This window comes from Pristiophorus japonicus, chromosome 22 (genome assembly GCF_044704955.1).
Source record: "Pristiophorus japonicus isolate sPriJap1 chromosome 22, sPriJap1.hap1, whole genome shotgun sequence".
NCBI classification, from domain to species: Eukaryota; Metazoa; Chordata; class Chondrichthyes; family Pristiophoridae; genus Pristiophorus; species Pristiophorus japonicus.
The window spans coordinates 26,145,355-26,168,641 of NC_091998.1; the positions used below are offsets into that span (position 1 = coordinate 26,145,355).

General features: G+C 47.9%; 1 protein-coding gene across 1 annotated transcript; it reads left to right on the forward strand.

Annotated features, from left to right (window-relative positions):
• The first annotated feature begins 9,442 nt into the window (after positions 1-9,442).
• On the forward strand, positions 9,443-18,400 carry ndr2 (nodal-related 2). Its single transcript, XM_070865790.1, has 3 exons — positions 9,443-9,740; positions 14,113-14,909; positions 17,807-18,400. Exons 1-3 carry the CDS (start codon positions 9,443-9,445, stop codon positions 17,957-17,959), a joined length of 1,248 nt encoding a protein of 415 aa, XP_070721891.1. The 3' UTR covers positions 17,960-18,400.
• The last annotated feature ends 4,887 nt before the right edge of the window (positions 18,401-23,287 follow it).

A 23,287-nucleotide genomic window follows, 5' to 3' on the forward strand; every position in this document is an offset into this window, starting at 1 on the left:
GTGGAGGCTATTTTAAGCCAATTTAGCCTAGATTCCAACACCAGATCTCAGCATTAAACATGATTCAACTTGCCAGTTAACTTTTAGGAACCAATTTAGCCCAATGCTTTGAACTCTGTAATTTTGAGGTAATGAATATGCAGCAGTTTGTAAAATCTGACTTTTAACATCTAAATCTCCTTGGTCAGGGCACTTGAGTTGTTTGTTCCTAGAATCAATCAAACAATGTAGCTGCACATTCCTGTTTTTGTGTTGCAGACATTAATCAACCCCCTACAGTCCCATAACAAAGCCACAGACTGTTAACAGCCTATTCGGAAAGGCCCTATGATGTCAATAATACATAGTTTATAATAGGCCCACTAGTCATGCAGCATCCTAACTCTTAAACACAAATGTGGATTGTCTTTATTTGCATTGTATTTTTGGGGTAGGTGATGATGATGATTTTTGGGGTGCGGTGAGGGAGGTCTGCTGTACCTTTTGAAAACTTAAATACCCCATATATATGACAGCTTCTAGAGACTATGATCATCATCATCATCATAGGCAGTCCCTCAGAATCGAGGAAGACTTGCTTCCACTCCTGAAGTGAGTTCTTTGGTGGTTGAACAGTCCAATACGAGAGCCACAGACTGTCACAGGTGGGACAGACAGTCTTTGAGGGAAGGGGAGGGTTGGACAGGTTTGCTACACGCTCTTTCCGCTGCCTGCGCTTGATTTCTGCATGCTCTCGGCGATGAGACTCGAGGTGCTCAGTGCCCTCCCGGATGCACTTCCTCCACTTAGGGCAGTCTTTGGCCAGGGACTCCCAGGTGTCAGTGGGGATGTCGCACTTTTTCAGGGAGGCTTTGAGGGTGTCCTTGTAGCTTTTCCTCTGCCCACCTTTGGCTCGTTTGCCTGAGGTGATGTGTGTCTCCCAGGGTAACACACTTTTGCCAGCAGTGTTTGCTGTCATGGCAACCATTTTATTCTGGCAGGGGTCTACTGGGCAATCTGTCTGCCTGAATCTTTTGTGTTACGTCCCTCTGTGCATCATTCCCCACTCCACCCCAACATCAGGGTCTGCAGCCCGAAAGGGAAACTTTACAGAATCCTGGCTTTACAGCAATCTTGAATGAGTCACCCCCATCACCGAACACCAAATCCATCCCATCACTAACTCTCTTCTTCTTTTACATCCATCCAAGATGCGGCCCAGTTTACCATCTCATCCGAAAGATGACACTTCCAACAACACAGCACTCCCTCAGCAGTGCACTAACGAATCAACTTAGATTATGTGCACAAGTCTCCAGAGTGGACCTTAATCCTTCTGACTCACTGAGCCAAGGCTGACACTAAACAAGTGCAGGTCTGCTCTCCTGGTCCCCAGTGAGTTCTGATCTTCCAGCTACTTCTCATTCTGCCAAAGCTAGCTCCTGCCCTAATCAACACATTTTTCACTCACACTTATCCTGGCTTTTGTGCAGGAGCCAGCTTACAGGATCTGCAGATAAAGAAAAACTAAGAGAGAGGAACATTTATGTGTGCGCGGAAAATGTTCAATATGTTATGACTACAGGTTTCTTCAGCAGGTTGCCAAATGGTGGCCAAGATCAGCAGGGGGAAAAAGTCATTGCATGGGTCAAGCTGATGGATTCAGGCATACTGGAGCTTCTTGGTAAGTCGAGAGGCGCCCATTTAAAGACCCTTTTATACTGAAGGAGAGCTGCTGATGGTTATCACATGCTGCTTCCACTGTCGGTGGGACACTCGCTGAGGGCTGGAGCAAGTTTGGTTGTGATGCTCCCTGTGGTTGAATAGCCAGCTGATGCCCTTCCACATGAATAATGACCACTCTGACGAGGTACCCGAGAACGCCCTAGAAAGGAATAGAAGTCTCCAAGAGGCAAAAGGGTGAAGGGGCAAAAAAAAATGACAATAAAGGGGAGAGAAATTCTTTTGATGAAACAGTTAACAACCTGTTACGGTAAACCTTGTTGGTGCATTTAAAATAAAAGTATTCCCACAATAATAAATTAAAATACTTGCTGCTCTGCCAAATATCAAGTCACTTTCCAATCACATTGTACATTCGTGGCTATTTTTTAAACAACAAAATGGGTGCAGGTGATAGCCAATGAAATGAGGAGTGTGATGGAATACTCTCCATTGCCTGGATGAGTGCAGCTCCAACAACACTCAAGCAGCTCGACACCATCCAGGACAAAGCAGCCCGCTTGATTGGCACTCCATCCACCACCTTAAACATTCACTCCCTCCACCACCGGCGCACCGTGGCTGCAGTGTGTACCATCTACAAGATGCTCTGCAGCAACTCGCCAAGGCTTCTTCGGCAGCACCTCCCAAACCCGCGACCTCTACCACCTAGAAGGACAAGGGCAGCAGGCTCATGGGAACACCACCACCTCCACATTCCTCTCGAAGTCACACACCATCCTGACTTGGAAGTATAACGCCGTTCCTTCATCATTGCTGGGTCAAAATCCTGGAACTCCCTCCCTAACAGCACTGTGGGAGCACCTTCACCACACAGACTGCAGTGGTTCAAGAAGACAGCTCACCACCACCTTCTCAAGGGCAATTAGGGATGGGCAATAAATGCTGGCCTTGCCAGCGACACCCACATCCCGTGAACTAATTTAAAAAATCCAATGAAATGAGTACAGGTGATATCCACCGTTTATAGGATGTGAGGATGTCAATTGATTCTAATCACATTTGATATTGGCAGCATCAAACGTGGCTCCCTATTGTCCTATCCTGCATTAGTCACACAGGTTGGCACCTGGAAATGTTATACTAAAACTGGAGTTAAGAGTGTACAAGAAAATAAAATAGATAACTGGCTGATATCCTGGCCAATACTTATCCTTTAATCATCATCACTCAAACAGATTATCTGGTCATTATCACATTGCTGTTCATGGGACCCCGCTGTGCACAAATTAACTGCTATGTTTCCTTCATTACAACAGAGACGACACTTCAGAAGTACTTCATTGGCTGGAAAGCATATTTGTATATTCTGAAGTCATGAAAGGCACTATATAAATGCAAGTCTTTCTCTCCTTTTATATAATGAAGAGAATACATTTTAAGTCATAAATGTCCTTTCACTTGATGGATAGTTATGGGAAGTGAACAATCATATCATATACAATTTTAGTTATCACAAATGCTGATCTGTTTGCATGCTTCTGTATCAAAGACCCAATCTGTGCAGACGGCATACTATTTTAAATGCTAACAATGCATGGCCCCCACCTATTGTCATCGTTGTGGTCGGACCACTGCAAGTGGGAAAGAGTACTTTGATTCGGTGCCTTATTTGAAACTTCACCAAAATCAGGGGTCCAGTCACTATAACTGCAGGTAAGTCAATAAATGTAAGTATTACTTAAAGTGATTTGAAGATACTGAGTGATTCAGATACAGAGTTTACAGAACAATTTTATTGATATAGTACCTTCAATGCAAAAGAAACACTCACTGATGGAATAGGTAAGGGAGCACCTGTTGAACCCTGGGGAGAGATGGGAGGGTGACCGAAACCTTGGCCACAAACATCATTGCAGCTCTGTGGCATCAGGTGCTACATCAGTTCTGTGGGAGTTGATTTGCTCTATCCTAAATCTACTGCTCCGGTAGTGAGACCTGAGGGTGTAACGGTGAAACCCCTTGTGAAAGACACGGGCCCCACATCCCTAGTCTGTCTTCATCTCTTTGACGGGGGCCCAAGTTATCTCTAGATTAGACTAGGCCTGGTTTTAAGCAGCTTTATGCCGGAGTCCAGTGAAGTACAGAGCAGTAGTTGGGATCAGATGGTACAACTTAACAACCTGCAATTACAAGAAAATGAATCTAATTTGGTTGGATGCCATGCCTGATTTAGACTTAACTCCTCGGCACCCTGTCCTACAGACCTGGGCAGATTCTCTCTCACTGCCTTTTTAGTGACTGTGTTCTGCCCAGAGAATGTACCTCAGGGCAGCTCTGCAGCACATCCACGCCACATCCATAGTCACACCTTCCATCCTATGTCCTGTAACTCTCAATTTAGTGTCAATTGTCAATTAGTATTGGCCCATGCACCCTGGAAGCCTGTACGAGCGTGGGCAGTATTTTGCTCTACACGATAGGAAGCATATTAGGCTTTAGAGAGGGGTACAATGCAGATTCAGTAGCTACTGTAATGTATTTGCTTCATGGGTTCTTTGCTTAAGAATTCAGAGCAACACATTGCTATTAAGAACTAGTTGGTTTATTTTCAAAAGGTTTAACAATCACACTACACATTACCAGTTCAACTATTTTAGTTGTACACTTTAAATAAATGCCCCCTGCAAGAGGGGGGGTCACACTCCCCAAAGTAAACATTTTTCCAGTGCCCCTTTTATTTGGGGGGAGGGGGGTTTAGGGCACTAAAAACAGAAATTATACAATTGCCCCCTGGCTTAATAGGGGGGGGGGGGCACTAAAACTGGCAAATTAAACAAATTAAACTTTAAACTTTAAACTTAAATGGTCAAATTAAAATGTGGTTGTCAGGGGTGATGATGCACTCCAGTCCCTCCGGCGCCCACCTCCCACGGAAGGCCGCGAGCATACCGGTGGTCACCCCGTGCTCCATCTCCAGGGACACACTGGCTCGAATGTACATTACCAGTTCATCTATCTGCCTCATCGTGCATCCCCTGAACCCAACTGGCTGGGGTTTTATTGAGTCTTGTGAACATCACGTGACTGGCTAAACCACTCCCATCTCAACAGTTCTACCAACCTGTGAGCATTCTCACATGGGAAATCCTGAAATTGCAGTCGATCATTCACTGCTTCTCCACAGGTTGTGCTGTGTCGCCTCCTCTCCCCCGCCCCTGCCCACGTCCCGCCCCCTCCCCTCCACCTGCGTACCATCACAGAGCCGGGAATCTCTCAAATCAGGGAAACTAACTCAAAATTCGGTAATTACGCTGTTAAGTTCCCCACAAAAAGTTAGTTCAAAAGGAATAAGGTGTAACTGGGGTTTTAACATAATATTCACTGCCTAAACAAAGGATATGGACCTGAAAAACAAATTTCAATTTTGTACTGTGTCACATTTTTCCATTTAAAAAAAAAATTAACATTTTGAAGAAACAAGTTTCTTCATCTTTATTTCAGGGATGGCTGTTTCCCCATGTGAGAGCACCAATCTTTGTTTTGCCCGCTCTAACATTTTTAAAAAGTTAGAATTTTAATAGCTTACTCATTTCCTTGTTCACTGTCTGTGAGAATTCTGCATTTTGATTGGCTGCTTAGACAGCTTGTTGATGTCACAGCAGCTCGCACTAGGGGATTCCCACTATACTCCGTTGATTTGAATTACACGTCGGAAAACCCGAAAATCGTTGTGGGAATCTTACTTCGGGGCCAGTGGCTTCACTGCTGATGGCAAATTCCGACCCAATTTCTTCGTCCTTCCAACGAGCTGCTGATTGTGGAAGTGGTGATTTTGTAGTCTCAGATGTTTCCTTCTGCAGAACTTGTTATCAATGAATTAAAGTCTAAACTGACCATTGCTTTAATTTTGGGGAGAGGCAGCAGTAAATGGGGGATAAGGGAGGGGCACCAGTAAATGGGGGATAGGGGAGGGGCACCAGTAAATGGGGGATAGGGGAGGGGCACCAGTAAATGGCTGCAACTTGCAGCAATGATGTTTGTGAGTGAAAGTAGGTCAGAATGTTTTCATGGGTTTAAATATAGAAATATATTTAAACCCATGAAAACATTCTGATGGCTAAGTTGGTAGATGCTGGAAGATCGGACCTGGTCTATGTTGATCGGACCTGATCGCGAGTCAGGATAGCAGTAATTGGGCTAAGAGGTCAGCAGCGAGGTGGGGACCCAAGGCTAGTATACGTGCGGTAACCCACCAAAGTGTGAGCGGCTGGAGAGAACGGAAAAGCGCAGCAGAACCTGCGCATGGAGAGCAGTGAGCCGGGGCCGGGAAGGGGCGGGGGACCTGGGGTACAGGGTCAGTATTCTATGGACAAATACGCAAGCTGAAAAACAGGGAGAGGACCTGAGGGAGGGAGGGAGGGGATTAGTGGGAATGTGTGTGCTCGGCCCATGCAGCAGAGCCTGGTCTCCAATCGTCTTGGACCTTCTTGCCACTGGACCAAGACCTCGCTCTGTAAAGCCCATGTGGTAGCTGGTGTGTAACGGCCACCCCACGTTAAAAGAATTCACGCACAGGTATCTTCCACCCTTTAAAATGAAGTTTGGGTCTGGCCCACATTGGTCTCATCAGTCACCTTAGAACTGATTTTAGTAGCACATCATCCGACTCCGGGGGACTGCCTAAGAAGAAGTAAAGCACTTTGGGACGTCAAAGTTGTGAAAAGCATTATATAGAATAGAATCATACAGGAGGCCATTCGTCGTCATCATCATCATCATAGGCAGTCCCTCGGAATCGAGGAAGACTTGCTTCCACTCTTAAAATTAGTCCTTAGGTGACTAAACAGTCCAATAAGAGACCCACAGTCACAGTCACAGGTGGGATAGATAGCCGTTGAGGGTAAGAGAGGGTGGGACAGATTTGCCACATGCTCTTTCTGCTGCCTGCGCTTGATCTCTGCATGCTCTCGGCGATGAGACTCGAGGTGCTCAGCGCCCTCCCGAATGCACTTCCTTCACTTAGGGCGGTCATTGGCCAGGAACTCCCAGGTGTCAGTGGGGATATTGCACTTTATCAGGGAGGCTTTGAGGGTGTCCTTGTAACGTTTCCTCTGCCCGCCTTCGGCTGGTTTGCCGTGAAGGAGTTCCGAGTAGAGCGCTTGCTTTGGGAGTCTCATATCTGGCATACGAACGATGTGGCCTGCCCAGCAGAGCTGATCAAGTGTGGTCAGTGCTTCAATACTGGGGATGTTGGCTTGGTTGAAGACGCTAACGTTGGTGTGTCTGTCCTCCCAGGGGATTTATAGGATCTTGGTGGTATTTCTCCTGCGACTTGAGGTGTCTACTATAAATGGTCCATGTCTCTGAGCCATACAGGAGGCGGGTATTACTACAGCCCTGTAGACCAAGAGCTTGGTGGTAGTTTTGAGGGCCTGGTCTTCAAATGGCCACCATGCCTGTGCCAGCTCTTTGAAAGAGCTATCCAATTAGTCCCACTCCCCTGCTCTTTCCCCATAGCCCTAAAATGTTTCCTTTTCAAGTATTTATCCAATTACATTTCAGAAGTTACTGTTGGATCTGCTTCCTCCACCAGGCAGTGCATTCCAGATCAGAACAACTCGTTGCATAAAAATAATTCTCCTCACCTTCCCCCAGTTTCTTTTGCCAATGATCTTAAATCTGTGCCCTCTGGTTACTGACCCTCCTGCCAGTGGAAACAATTTCTCCTTATTTACTCTATCAAAACACCTCATACTTTTAAATACCTCTATTAAATCTCCTTTTAACCTTCTCTGCTCGACAGAGAACAATCCCAGCTTTGTCCCTCCACAAAACTGAAATCAGTCATCCCTGAAATGCGTCACTCTTTCCTTCTTTAACATGTGTCCTAATGCTCATCAATAAACATTGTGGTGTATAATTAACTGACCCGTCCTCCCTCAGTCATATATATAAAACTGTATTGATGCTCCATTGTCGTTTGCTTCTGCTCTCAAGTATTCAGTTCTAATAATTGTAACAGAATACACTGTGACCCCTGATATGAATACAGATTGCTCTCGATAATTAATTTTTGTGCAAACAACTTTGAAACATTCAATAATTTGAATTAGGCAACAGAAATAACAATAACTTGCATTGATATAGCACCTTTAATATAGTAAAAACATCCCAATGGAGCATAATCAGATAACATATTACACCAACCCACATAGTGATATTGAAACATAAAGGGGTAGGTTTAAAGGAGGAGAGGTGGGGAGGTTTAGGGAGGGAATTCCAGAGCTTAGAGCCTTGGCCGCTGAAGGCATGGCCGCCAATGGTGGAGCGATGAAAATCTGGGATGCTCAAGAGGAATGCAGAGAACTGGGGGGGGGGGAAAGGAGGGTTGGTTATGGGTCGGGGGGGGGGGGACGAGAGGTTGGTTATGGGACTGAAGGAGGTTACAGAGATAGGAAGGGGAGAGGCCATGGAGGGATTTGATCATAAGGATGAGAATTTTGAAGTTAAAAAATGTACATTTAATTTAAGATAGCAACATGAGAATGTAATGCTAAAAATCTAATCATAGAATCATACAACACAGAAGGAGGCATTGTCTGTGCCAGCTCTTTTAAAGAGCAATCCAATTAGTGCCATTCCCCATTGCCTGACAACCATCAGATCATTTGAATTTGGTGACTTTCAATTAAAAGGTTGTAATTCAGAGAAATGAATTCAAGAATGAATTTTACCTTCTTGATTTCCGAAATAGAGTGAATAAATTTGTAAGTTACATTTAAATTTAAAAATACATTAAAACAAAACACTAAACCTTGTCAATACATTGCGATCATGTTATATCTTGTCACATGGATTTCTAAGAGTTTCTACTCATCGAATAGCGAGAATAGGAACATACACACGCCGTTTACTTCAGAACAGAGTCTTGGGGATAGGTGTCTGGTTGAAATTGTGGGTTAATACAATTGTACGATTGAATTGGTAATACAAATGTGTGATGTCCAGCTGTATATACACTGTTATAAGTTTAAAAAAAAATTAACTTTATGCAGTCCACCTTTCAATCAAGGTTGCTTAATTCAAATGAACTGGTCATTCAATTATTTATTCTCGGTTTACATTTCTATAATCTAGAAAACCTTTCTCACGGTAACACTCTAGTTAGGGATAATTCAACCTTTATAGCGCAAGGATGAATTCTCAACAGTCTGCATTGCTAATGTAAAGGCGTTGTTCATTTTAAATGTATGTTTTAATGTTCAACCCTGGGTGTTACATTTGCATTGATCAAAAACCAACAATCAATGCATGACGACAGTGAGGGATTTACAATGGGGCTGATCAGAGTTTGAAGCGACATGCCACCGTAATGCAGTAAGACCAGGTCACGCAATGTGCTTTCATGTCACCTCAGGTAGAGTTTATTCCAGTTTTCAGTTGGGTGCATATGCAAGAGTCCTATGCGTCAGGTTCACCTCCAGTCTATCACTTCGACACATCTAAAGCCTCATTAAAATAAAATATCGAAACTGCCCAGTAACACTGAATAATTGGACAATTGGTACCCCGAATTGGGAAAAAATGCAGATTACAAGTACAATTTCTGTTGTCTTGCAAAACTAATTACTACCTGTCATATTGGTCATGAATGGGCAACATTAGCAAAATAATGACTTTCGATCTGTCTAGGACCGTGTGGGGGTTAATATGCATTGGGAGGGTTTGTACATAAGGGGCGTGCATACTCAGCGAGCTGTCACTTAACTCAGTCGACATGCAGTTCCCAAGCGCACAGTTGCTAATAGCCCTCGTCTTCATCTCACTGGCTCAGGGGAACCCAACCGGCAACTGGACTCGGCGTGTGCTGGAAAGCAAAGCCGGCCCCCCGCCCACCCTGAGGGAGGTAGCAACCTTCATCCAGCGCCTGGAGGCCAGGAACATCAGTCTGAACCTCCCCTCCCACATGATCAACCTGTACCGCAGTTATAACTCGGGCAATTACGCCGGCCTCTCGTCCCACGAACGGCCCGTGTTATCAGAGGCGAACACCGTGCGGAGCCTGATTGCCAAAAGTAAAGTATATCCTGCTATATCGTTTGATTCTATGGTTTGGTGTGTGTGTGTGTGTGTGTGATGGGTTTCGGTTTGCAGTCGTGTTTTGATGTGGCCGCTGGTTTTCTCAAAGCTCTCTCCCAGACACAGCCAATCCGGTCCAATCCACATTCAGGGTTTGATGCCTTTGAACAGGGATTGCCCAGAGGATCAGAGGGTCTGCTCTGGAATGTAATACTTGCTCCATCTGTCTGCTCGCAGCAGTGGCTTATAGAGAAATGATCCCAGCGATTGACATCCCTCAATCCACATTCTGGCACACACTCTTTGACACATGCTTCAATGAGATTGGTTTCTAATTCCAAATCTTTTTGATTTCCTCCGCACTAAATTCTTAAAAAGTAAAACGTAATTGTTTTCACGCAGTACTTATAGAACTTGCCATGCAGCCAATGAAGTACTGTAGTGTACTGGAGTGTAGTCACTGTTAATAAGACAGCAAAAGATCAGAAAAAAATGTAAAAATAGAAAGTGCTCAGTAGCTGGTCTATATTATATAGAATTTATATAGCACCTTTAACTTAGTAAAATGCCCCAAGGTGCTTCACAGGGCGTTATAAAACAAAACTTGACCGAGTCACACAAGGAGCAATTAGGGCAGTTGACTAAAAGATTGATCAAAGAGGCAGGTTTTAAGGAGTGACTTAAAGGAGGTGAGAGGTGGAGAGGTTTAGGGAGAGAATTCCAGAGTTTGGGACCCAGGCAACAGAAGGCACAGCCACCGATGGTTGAGCGATTAGAATCGGGGATGCTCAAGAAGACAGAATTAGAGGAGTGCAGAGATAGGGGGGAGAGCTAGAGGAAATTACAGAGATATCATGGTTGGCATTTTGTAAACTTGCAATTGTTTTTCCAATTTTCTCTCCTGAAGGATATTCCCAGCTCACCAGTAGCCCCTCCAACCCCTCGATGTGGCCATTCCTCTCACATGAGTATTGGTGGGCTATTCGACTGGGGGGGGGGGTGTACTGATGTGCCTTTGGTAAGGGGGCTGCATTCAGGAAAATAGGAAAATGACTGCAGGGTGCCCTCTTATTCAGGAATGGGGACCCTACTACACTGTCGGCCACTTCCTGTGACAGAAGTGATGGGAGGGGGGCGGGGGGTAGTAAATGTACTGAGCTCACTCCCTCTAGACAGGAGGCAAACTTGGGTATTATAAGCAGTTAGCTCATTTGCTTTTTATTATATCAACTGCAATTATTTATTTTAGAATGCTTTACACAGTGCACTCAATATCTTCAAATGTCTGGTTGTTATTGCAGAAAATAGGTAACAGCAAATCTCTGATGCTAGCTTTTATGTTAATCCCTTTTTCTGATGGTTGCATGATTAGAGAAATTTTAAACACAAAGAAGTAACAGTGGACATGAAATCACCCGCTGCCCTGTGCTTGTTGGGAAAGCTCCCCACCAGTAATGGCGATCAAACTGATTGCTGTCATTGTTTTTCTGTGTTCACTAGCTGTAACTCCACAGATGGAGCAGCTCCAGGACACTGAATATTCAAGTTTTAGGCAAGTGTTTTCTTGAAGAAGAAACCCAAGCGTTTCAGTGTTTATTCTTTGTGTTTGTAATTTCCCTCCTGCTCTTTCATTGGAAGGGTCCCTTTCCTTAACTGATACTGCATCTGTGTCGGGATAGATAGATAGATAGATAGATAGATGGATAGATATAAATAGGTACATACATAGATAGATCAATATTCGATTTAACTTGTTTTTAAATCCCCCAGAATTTTTTTTCTTCTTAGTAATAACTAATAGATCAATGGATTCAGATTCTCACTGCCCTTCCACAATATCATTAATTAGACAGAAGATAAGCACTGTCCAATTTTTGGGGTTAAAATAGGAATTTCAAGCTCCCTCACTCCAGTTTCTACAATGTAGGGAGGGGGGGGTTTCATTCACATTCTCCTCAATAAAAGATATTGTGACACCACCCCCAACTCGACCAGAAGTGGTTAGTATTGCGCTGCCTAGTCTAAAATAAGGAACAGCTATATTTGAATTTATTGGCCCAATTTTCTCAACACATTTTTGTCAGCTGATTAAGGTGAAGCTCCATGTTTATACATTGGTCATTAATTAGGTATGGCAGGGACTGTTCTCCAACTAACACTCAGGCCTAGAAAATCGACTTGGGCGGGATCGGATCGCCGCCCATTATATTCAGCTCCATTCACTCCACCCCCACCATTGTCAACCACCAACTCTGTGTTCCACCTCTCACGTCGCTCTCAGTCTGGCTTCCATCCAGTCCACGCCACTGAGACCAATTTGGTCAAAGCAACCAATGTTGATCAGCACAAGTATGACAGGTGCTTTATCTTTCTCTCTGTTCTCTTCGATGCCGACACAGTCTTTAAAAAAGATTAAAGAACTTGCCTTTCATGACCTCAAGGTGTCCAAAGCAATTTACAGCCAATTAAGTATTTTGAAGTGACGTCACTGTCGTAATGTTGGAAATGCGGCAGCCAAATTGCGCACAGCAAGCTCCCACAAACAGCAATGAGACAATGACCAGATAATCTGTTTTTGTGGTGCTGGTTGAGAGATAAATATTGGCTAGGTCACTGGGTGAACTTCCCTGCTTCCTCTTTGAGCAGTGCCATGAGATCGTTTGTGCCCATTTGAGAAAGCAGTCTGGCCTGCAGTTTAACGTCACCTTAAAGGTGCTGCACTGTCGGAGGTGCCGTATTGCAGATGAGATATTAAACCGTGGCCCCGTCTGCCCTCTCAGGTGGACGTAAAAAATCCCAGGGTATATTCGAGGAAGAGCGGGGGAGTTCTCCTTGATGGTTGTGGGAGCTTGCTGTGTGCAAATTGGCTGCCGCGTTTCCCACATTACAACAGTGACTACACTTCAAAAGTACTTCATTGGCTGTAAAGCGTTTTGAAACGTCCAGTCGTTGTGAAAGGCGCTATATAAATCCATGTCTTTCTTTCTGTGTCTTGGCCACTGGTGTCTGTGGAACCGATACCCAATCAAGGCTTCAGTAGAGAAAGGGAAAATCATTGACAGAAAGGTGAAAGTGTTTTGGTCATCATTATTTTTTGAGTTTTTTTTACATTGGCACATTTAGATTTAACATTTTTTTTTCTTCTCTATTCCTGAAATTTGAAGCATGATAGCTGCGGTGTGATACTGGGTTTTGTGGTACATCAATGGTTTTTACTAATAATACCCTGCTGGTACCATCTGCCTCAGCTATACCTACTGTGTCAACCTGCCCCTCTGCTTCCCTTCCTCTCCAGAAGAAGCTGGTTTACGTTGAGTCTCCACAGATAGTGGGAACTCACCCATTTCATTCTAGAGAGCGCGTGTTAGCAGGCTGTTGTTCTATTAGGGAGATCACGTCCCATCCTCAGTCACCCAACACTTCCCAGCAGGAGTCACTGGGTGGTGATTGGGAGTGGGAACCCTGGCTGATACCTGCTCCTCCATCGCCCAGGGATACCAAGATCCAATTGTAAACCCTACCCATGGCCTCAGAGGTGATCAGCTGTTGCAGCAAAGTCTAGGGAGCAGAAATTCGGCTGAGCCTCTGTTGCCGCGTTAATCCAGGTTGAGCGGTAGTTTTAGCGCCTTGAAAAAGTTTGCGCCTCCCGACCAGAAATTCGTCAGAATCAGTCGAAGAGCTAACGGGGCGATAAATCAGCCATTGCACACCAGAGCTGTGGGGGTGGGTGAAGGGGGTTGCGATAATGAAAATGTGGTCAGTACATTTTCTGGGATCATTGCGCGGAACTCTGAATCAGATCCCAGGAAAAGCCTTAAAGTAGGCTTAAAGAGTCTTACAGTCATGCACCCAGTTTTGAAAATCACTTGGTTTTCCACCTGTGCTGTTATGTCTGTCTGCCACTGCAAACTGGGAGGCTCACGCACCGCGCTGTGTGTAAACGTTGCACCGACTGTGACTTCCGAGGGAAGCGCTTCCTCATCCCTTTAAGTAGCCGCCAGTTAACGACTCGACAAGCCTGGACCCACTGTTTTCCCAGACGTTGTTATTGGCAGACACACTGAATTTACCGGCCGGGGTGCGATGGTGCGCGTCGCACCAGGAATACTTCAGGATCGGAGTGATCGTCGGCAGCCAGGCGCTAGCGGTTTGCGTCCCCGGTGAGCCTCTAATGAATTTTCCATCAGGGCGCTAAAAGCTGTGTGCCCAGTCGCTAAGCTCTAACCCTCGCATTAACGCCCCCCTCGGGCGGTAGACAACTGAAAATTCAGCCGGAGCTGGGATTGAACCCCAGAATCAGTATGACTCGAGGCAGGGCTAAATTGATGGCGTATTGACTAATCCCTACCATTGCTCTCCTGCTTCTAGGTTTCAGACACAATGGCAGTCGATGGATCGTCACCTTTGACATGTCCACGCTGGCCCGCAACGAGAAGCTTCAGTTCGCCGAGTTGAGGATCAGCCTGCCGGCCTTTGCGGAGTCCTGCTCGCTGCTGGAGATGCACCACCAGTCCCAGTACCCGTGTGGAGGGACCACCTGCCGCCAGCAGCTCCTCCTCGGCTCCTTCCCTCCGGCCACGGCGCTGGAGGAAGCGGCCGACTGCGCCGTCTACAACGTGACCGACATCCTGCGGCGCTGGATGGAGCGCAGCGCGGCCGGGGAGCGGCCGGAGGAGCCGGCGGGGCTCGGGCAGCCCGACAGGCCGGTGTGCCCGGGCCGGGAGAGGCGGTCGCTCCCCGTGCCCCCCGAGGAGCCGGCGCTGCTGCTGGTCTTCTCCCGCAGACCCGAGCGGGGCTGCCCGGCCGGACCGGCGCTGCTCAGAGACGCCAAGGGTTCCCGGCGGGTGCGGCAGCCCCGCAGGAGGAAGGGTCCCCGCCGCCGGCCCAAACAAGACGGGAAGGCGGCGGGTAGGCCACAGAACGGCCGGGGCAAAGGCAGGGGCCGGGGCCGGGCTGAGCGCAGCGGAGCCCCCGGCGTCCGCCACCACAACAACAGCCGCAAGTCCACCCGCTGCCGCAGGATCGCGTTTCAGATCAAATTTGGCAAGATCGGCTGGGGGACCTGGGTCATCTTCCCCAAGGTGTACAACGCCTATCGCTGCGAGGGCGAGTGTCCGTCTCCATCTGGGGAGCTGGACAAACCCACCAACCATGCTTACATGCAGGTAGGACCCTCCATGTCAACCCTTGCCTTGTAATGGTAAGTACTGCAGGGAATAGAATACAGCCAGGGTGATCTGGACTAGTGTCGATCGCCTGGATGGGTCGGAGAGGAATTTTCCCCGATTTTTTTTATCCCGAAATTGGTCTGGGTTTTTATCTGGTTTTTGCCTCTCCCGAGAGATCACATGGCTCCGGTTGGGGTGGAGTGTAGAATGTTTCAGTACAAGAGGTGTCAGAGTTGTGTGAGGCAGACTGGTTGGGCTGGGTGCTCTTTGCCTTCCATCATTGTTCATAGGTTTATATGTAATCTTTAGGGTTGCTGATCAAGGGCCGTGTGGCTCTTTGTTGGCCGGCGCGGACACAATGGGCCGAAATGGCCTCCTTCTGCGCCGTAATTTTCTATGTACAACATAGGATGATGATCAGAGGCAGTGGTATTCAGCAGGATAGAAACATAGGAAATAGATGCAGGAGTCGGCTATTCGGCCCTTCGAGCCTGCACCACCATTCAATATGATCATGGCTGATCCTTCACCTCAGTATCCCATTTCTGCTTTCTCTCCATACCCCTTGATCCCTTTAGCGTAAGGGTCATATCTAACTCCCTTTTGAATATATATAACGCACTGGCCTCAACAACTTTCTGTGGCAGAGAATTCCACAGGTTCACAATTCTGAGTGAAGAAATTTCTCCTCATCTCGGTCCTAAATGGCTTACCCCTTATCCTTAGACTATGACCCCTGGTTCTGGACTTCCCCAAAATTGGGAATATTATTCCTGCATCTAACCTGTCCAGTCCCGTCAGAATTTTATGTCTGCTTGCCCATGTTTAACCTGGAGCCATGAGACTTCATGGGTTCTGGAGTCAATGCTGGGGGCTCCCAGGAAGATCTCATTTAGTCATCATAGACAGTCCCTCAAAACGAGGATGACTTGCTTCCATGCCAAAAAAGGATGAGTTCACAGGTGTTTCAATGAAGGATCTAATATTCCAGGTCCCAAATTACATGTTGAGGGGTGGAAGATGCCTGTGCGTGGGTTTTTTTAACGTGGGGTGATCGTTGCACACCAGCCACCACACGGGCTTGATAGAGCTAGGTCTTGGTCCAGTGGCAAGGATTAACAACAACTCATCTTTATATAGCACCTTTACGCCCCAAGGCGCTTCGCAGGAGTGTTATGCCATAAAAAATTTGACACGAGCTGCATAAGTAGAAATTAGCTAAAAGCTTGGTCAAAGAGGTAGGTTTTAAGGAATGTCTTGAAGGAGGAAAGAGAGGTGGAGAGGTTTAGGCAGGGAGATCCAGAGCTTAGGGCCCAGGCAACCAATTATAATCAGGGATGCCCAAGAGGGCAGAATTAGAGGAGCGCAGACATCTGGGGGTGGGGGATTGTGGGGTGGAGATGATTACAGAGATACTTTTAATGAGTGAGGAAAGAGTTTACTGTAACTATCAACTGCAGTAATCGTGAACCTTGCTTAGACCACACGTGGAGTACTGTGCATAGGTCTCCATGTTCCAAAAACAATAGAGAGACACTGAAGAGAGTGCAAAACAGTTTTACTCTGATTTTACCAGAACTGAGAGGTTATATCTATCACACAAGACTGCACCGGCTGGGGCTCCTCTCTAGAAAAGAGAAGGCTGAGGGCTGACCTACTGGAGGTCTTTAAAATTGTGAATGAGTTTGATAGGATAGACGTGGACAAAATATTTCTATTTGTTGGGGAGCCCAAATCTAGGGGCGATAAATATAAGACAGTCACTAATAAATCCAGTATAAAGGTCACTGTCTTTACTCAGACAGTGGTTAGAATGTGGAACTTATGACTACATGGAGTAGTTGGGGCGAACAGCAGCAATGAATTTAAGAGGAAGCCAGCAATGTTCCGACTAAGCTGCGCGGACATGCCTAGGACCAACTTTGTCCATGTTAAACTGTGAATGGGCCGCGCAGACCCTTTAAGGGGCTGAGCACCCAAAAAAGATAGAGGGAACATTGGAAGCCAGATACGTACATGAGGAAGAAAGGAATAGGTTATGCTGTTAGGGTTAGATGAAGTAAGTGGAACAAGGCTCATATGAGGCATAAACGCAGACATAGACCAGTGGGCCAAATGACCTGTTTCTGTGCTGTAATTTCTGTGTAATCATATAAGAACATAAGAAATAGGAGCAGGAGTAGGCCATACTGCCCCTCAAGCCTGCTCCACCATTTAATACGATCATGGCTGATCCGATCATGGACTCGGGTCCACTTCCCTGCCTGCTCCCCATAACCCCTTATTCCCTTATCGGTGTAGATATTAGAATGATAGAATCATGCAGCACAGAAGGAAGCCATTCAGTCCATCGATCCTATGCAAACTCTTTGAAAGAGCTATCCAATTGGTCCTAGTCACCCCACCCCTGGTCTTTTTGCATATTGATGCAACCCCAGGACCATGCTTATGTGGAGTTCTGAATTCCTCCAATTCCAATTGTTAATCGCAGCTGCCCACTTGCCCCAAGTGGTGAAGTGGTGTTGGTGGAGTACAGAGACATGTTATAACCCTGCATGCTTTCTGTGTCCCCTTACTTTGGATCTACTGTACTTTACTTCACCATTAATAAGGTCTGGCACCATTATCTTAATTCAATCTTTCGGAGAGCCTTCCAATGAATCATAGCTATTGCATGGAGGAGACCATTCGGCCCATTTCCACTCGAATCCTATTTTCCTGTTGTAAGATTAGAATCACAGGTCACACACAGATACCCAGAGGGCCTTGGGAGTTATAAGGCATTTTTATTAAGGAGCAGTAGTTCAAATATTGTCAAATATAACACACTCAGAGTTGTACCATTGTGCCGGAGTTTTAAGGATTTTGTACCAACTACTTTTTTTCATTTTCAGAGTTTGCTCAAATTCCATCATCCCACACTGGTGCCTTCCCCTTGCTGTGTCCCCATCAAAATGAATCCAGTGAGCATGCTGTACATCGAAAAGGGTGAGGTGGTGTTGCGTCACCACGAGAACATGGTGGTACAAGAGTGCGGCTGTCGCTGACTGACTTACCTGCTTTCACTTCACAAGTGTGAAGAAATCAACCTGGGCAGCGATGCCGAGATCGAGGGGCTGGGTGTGATGAAGAGTTTGCTCTGCTGTGATGCCTCCCACGGTTGAACATCCTGTCAACCAGACCTGGGCGTAAGGTGGAAGGAGTCAAACAGAGTGATCTCTACTGGAAGTACAAGTACATGGACAGATTTGAACTGAGCTGTGATGGTTCCAGCAGTCAAATAGCCACCAGAGGGTGTCCAATGTCAGTGGTACGATGTCCCAGGAAAGAGTCCATGCCTCCAGGGGAAGTGAGACGAGGAAGACTGGGGAGGGGATAAACGGATACAAAAATTGAAAATGTTATCTGGTTGTATTTTTTATAGCTCTTGCTTTATATGGCTGTACAATCAGCAAAGTATCTATTTATATAAAGTGCTTATCAACTTACTGATTTTTGCATTGTTCCCTTCAGCTTTGTGTATTCAATTTTCTTTTATAAACTGTACATTTTCTCCAATATCTCTGCAGGTAAAGGCAGCATTCATAAAGAATGCAACATTTCATGTTCTGTGCTGAGTTAGCCCGAGTGGTCTCTGTGTTCTGGCGGGGGTAGAAAGGAGAAAGGAATCAATCAGGGGCACCACCCTGATAACTGTCCAGTGGGTCTTGCGAGAAAGTTTGCGTGTGTGTGTGTGTGGCGGCCCCGACCTGCGAGAGACCATCAGCGGTAGGTCGGGGCCATAAAAGGAGCGGCGAGCCTGGACAGCGTGGCGGCATATCACTTCAAGGTACAGCGCGAGCTGGTGCAGGAGAGCGACGGCAGCGAAGAGGGACGTCATCAAGGTCCAAGTCGATGATTGGAGCATGGGCAGGTACATCAGGAGCGGCGAGGTCGGGGCGTAGGAGCGGCAAGAGATAGCAAAGGGATGTGATCAGGGCCCAGGAGAGGCTTGCGTTCGGGGCCCAGAAGAAGCGAAGGCCCAGGGCCAGCCCATCCTGCGATATGTGTACGCACTAGGTCCGTGCAGCAGAGCTGGTCTCCAGTCGTCTTGGGTAACCCTTACTACTGGACCAAGGCCTAGCTCTGTCAAGCCTGTGTGGTGGCTGATGTGCAACGGCCACCACACGTTAAAAAACCCATGCACAAGCATCCTCCACCCTTCAAGATGTAGTTCCTTCATTGAAATCATCCCTTTTTGGTGTGGAAGCAAGTCATCCTCGTATCAAGGGACTGCCTATGATGATATACACCAGAGATTGCTCATCTCTGATGACTCCCACAGATGAAAAGCCCATCAACACTCATTATCTGAGTTCACATGTAGAATGGACCATCGTTCAAAGCGGCAGAGGGTGACCAGTATACGTGGGACAATATAATACAATACCTCTGTACGAGTCAAAACAGTCCTGGCAAAAGTACCGCTGCACACGTTACAAGAACCATTAGTAAGGGTGGGAAATATCGCTGTTATCCTTCAACTTTGGCAATCTCTGCTTTATGTCAACCTGCGATGAACACGTTTCATTGGGATTAACATTGTGAGATACTCGGAAAATGCAATTTTGATGTCGTACACTTAGTGAACCTGATGCCAAATTTGAGGCCCCAAATCTGGAAAATCCATAAGCTAAATGGCACAACTTTGGAAGTTTCATTAGTAAGGAACTTTAAAAATTGAAAGCAAACATGTCTACTAAGGGTCACAGACCTGAAACGTTAACTCTGTTTCTCTCCACAGATGCTGCCTGACCCGCTTACATTTCCAGCATTTTCTGTTTTTATAGTCTACCATCTGTATGTTTCTGGTCTTCAGTTTAATCAACCAGGGACACCACCTCGGTAACTGCCCAGTTGGTTGTGCAGGAAAGTTTGCGTGAGTGTGTGTGTATACAGATACCAGAGTTTGTTCATTTGTGATGCCTCCCAGAGATGGAAAGCTCAAGCACTCGGGTAAACTCAGCACAGAACATAGCTGAACTGGAAATCTTGTATTCTTTATGATTCAGTTTTCTGTAACTCACGAGTTAAAGCTGCATTACTGGTAACAGCTCCAACAGGCACAGATGTCAAACCGCTGAGCGGGCTATCTATCGGCTGTACCTGGCGCCGTGTCTCCAGTAATTGAAAAACTTGCATTTTATACTGCCTTTCATGACCACCGGACATCCCAAAGCGCTTTACAGCCAATGAAGTACTTTCTTGGAGTGCAGTCACTGGTGTAAGTAGGAAGCGTGGCAGCCAACTTGCGAACAGCAAACTTCCATAAACAGCAATGTGATAATGACCAGATAATCTGTTTTAAAAAAAATGATTGGTCAGGACACCGAGAATAACTCCCCTGCTCTTCTTCACAATAATGCCATGGGATCTTTTACGTCCACCTGAGAGAGCAGATGGGGCCTCGGTTTAACGCCTCATCCGAAAGACGGCACCTCCTACAATGCAGGACACCCTCAGCACTGCACTGGAATGTCAGCCGAGATTTTTGTGCTCAAGTCTCTGGAGTGAGATTTGAACCCACAACCCTCTGATGCAGAAGCTGAGCAAGTCTGTTAATCTCTTGGTCACTGCTGCAACTAACCCAACAATGAAATATAGGGGCGCTAATTATTTTTTCATTCTCTTTGAACACTTCTGTTTATTATAAAAATATTTGAAATGGGGGAAAAAAATGACTGGGTGATTAGAGGTAGTAAGCATTGTGATGAAACCCCCGAGGAATACGTCCAACCAGAATAAGCAAGCTCTAACTCCCACAGATCCCATCAGAGACAGGTACTCTCACAAACATTGTCAATAAGGTGGGGGTCCAATTGATCCTGATAGAGTGGCTGGTGCTGTCACAGATCCAACAGAGTGGTCAGTACTGCCATAGACCAGACAGTGGGTAGATCTCGCACAGATCCGGCCAGTGTAGGGGGGGCATTCAGTAACCGGGCCCAGTGTTGGGGGGGGCACTCAGTAATCGGGCCCAGTGTAGGGGGGGGGCACTCAGTAATCGGGCCCAGTTTGGCGGGGGGGGCACTCAGTAATCGGGCCCAGTGTGTGGGGGGGCACTCAGTAATCGGGCACAGTGTTGGGGGGGGGGGCACTCAGTAATCGGGTCAGTGTGGGGGGGGGCACACAGTATTCGGGCCCAGTGTGGGGGGGGGGCACTCAGTAATCGGGCCCAGTGTGGGGGGGAGGAGGACACTCAGTAATCGGGTCAGTGTGGGGGGGGGCACACAGTAATCGGGCCCAGTGTGGGGGGGGGACACACAGTAATCGGGCACAATGTGGGGGGGGGCACTCAGTAATTGAGCCCAGTGTGGGGGGGGGCACTCAGTAATCGGGTCAGTGTGGGGGGGCACACAGTAATCGGGCCCAGTGTGGGGGGGGGACACACAGTAATCGGGCACAATGTGGGGGGGGGCACTCAGTAATTGAGCCCAGTGTGGGGGGGGGCACTCAGTAATCGGGTCAGTGTGGGGGGGCACACAGTAATCGGGCCCAGTGTGGGGGGGGGCACTCAGTAATCGGGTCAGTGTGGGGGGGGGGCACTCAGTAATCGGGTCAGTGTGGGGTGGGGGGGGGGCACTCAGTAATCGGGCCCAGTGTGTGTGGGGGGGGGGGGGCACTCAGTAATCGGGCCAGTGTAGGGGGGGGCACTCAGTAATCGGGCCAGTGTAGGGAGGGCACTCAGTAATCGGGCCCAGTGTGTGGGGGGGGGGGGCTCTCAGTAATCGGGCCCAGTGTGTGGGGGAGGGGGGTGGGCACTCAGTAATCGGGCCCAGTGTGTGGGGGGGGCACTCAGTAATCGGGCCCAGTGTGTGGGGGGGCACTCAGTAATCGGGCCCAGTGTAGGGGGAGGGCACTCAGTAATCGGGCCCAGTATAGGAGGAGGGCACTCAGTAATCGGGCCCAGTATAGGGGGGGCACTCAGTAATCGGGCCCATGGTAGGGGGTCACTCAGTAATCGGGCCAGTGTAGGGAGGGCACTCAGTAATCGGGCCCAGTGTAGGGAGGGCACTCAGTAATCGGGCCCAGTGTGGGGGCGGGGGGAGGGCACTCAGTAATCGGGCCAGTGTAGGGAGGGCACTCAGTAATCGGGCCCAGTGTAGGGAGGGCACTCAGTAATCGGGCCCAGTGTGGGGGCGGGGGGAGGGCACTCAGTAATCGGGCCAGTGTAGGGAGGGCGGGGGGGGGCACTCAGTAATCGGGCCCAGTGTAGGGGGTCACTCAGTAATCGGGCCCAGTGTGGGGGCGGGGGGAGGGCACTCAGTAATCGGGCCAGTGTAGGGAGGGCACTCAGTAATCGGCCCAGTGTAGGGAGGGCACTCAGTAATTGGGCCCAGTGTGTGGGGGGGGCACTCAGTAATCGGGCCCAGTGTAGGGGGGGGCACTCAGTAATCGGGCCAGTGTAGGGAGGGCACTCAGTAATCGGGCCCAGTGTGTAGGGAGGGCACTCAGTAATCGGGCCCAGTGTGTAGGGAGGGCACTCAGTAATCGGGCCCAGTGTGTGGGGGGGGCACTCAGTAATCAGGCCCAGTGTAGGGGGTCACTCAGTAATCAGGCCCAGTGTAGGGGGGCACTCAGTAATCAGGCCCAGTGTAGGGGGTCACTCAGTAATCAGGCCCAGTGTAGGGGGTCACTCAGTAATCGGGCCCAGTGTGGGGGCGGGGGGGGCACTCAGTAATCGGGCCAGTGTGGGGGGGCTCTCAGTAATTGGGCCCAGTGTGGGGAGGAGGGGCACAGTAATCGGGCCCAGTGTTGGGGGGGGGGGACAGTCCATAATCGGGCCCAGTGTTGGGGGGGGGCGTGCAGTCAGTGAGGGGGGGCACTCCGTAAGCGGGCCAGTGTTGGGGAGAGGGGTGCACTCAGTGTGGGAGGGGGGCACTCAATAACCGACTGAGCAAGCGACGAGTGAGGACTGAAACTGGCATGTCACAATGGGCCCAGTGATGCCATTGGTTGATTTGAGACAATCGCTGACATTCTGTAATTCATGGTATAGACGCAAGGTTAAGAGAGATGAGACATTTTCCGGTACCTGATGAAAGTGTCCCTAGTGAAATCAGAACCCTGTTTCCATGGCCCACAAACCAAGCGGCCCTGTGAAAACCAGCCCCTGACTTGCCTCTCACTGCCGCGAATAACCAGATCAAGTTCCCATCCACAACGAGCTGCTCAGTTCCACCCTGGGAGCAGCAGCCTCAACAGGTAGGAGCCAGGAGGAGAGGGAGAATTGGGGAAGACGGGGTTCATTACCTGGCAGGAGGTAGAAGGCTCTGTGAGGGAGGACGGATTAATCGGGAGGGATTCAAGAACAACTTGCGAGAGAGCAGACAGGA

Excerpts from the sequence above, each read along its gene's own strand:
- ndr2 (XM_070865790.1), top strand. The coding sequence starts at position 9,443 with ATGCAGTTCCCAAGCGCACAGTTGCTAATAGCCCTCGTCTTCATCTCA. Across the intron at positions 9,741-14,112 it reads GCGGAGCCTGATTGCCAAAA|GTTTCAGACACAATGGCAGT; the intron begins GTAAAGTATATC and ends TCCTGCTTCTAG. Across the intron at positions 14,910-17,806 it reads CCAACCATGCTTACATGCAG|AGTTTGCTCAAATTCCATCA; the intron begins GTAGGACCCTCC and ends TTTCATTTTCAG.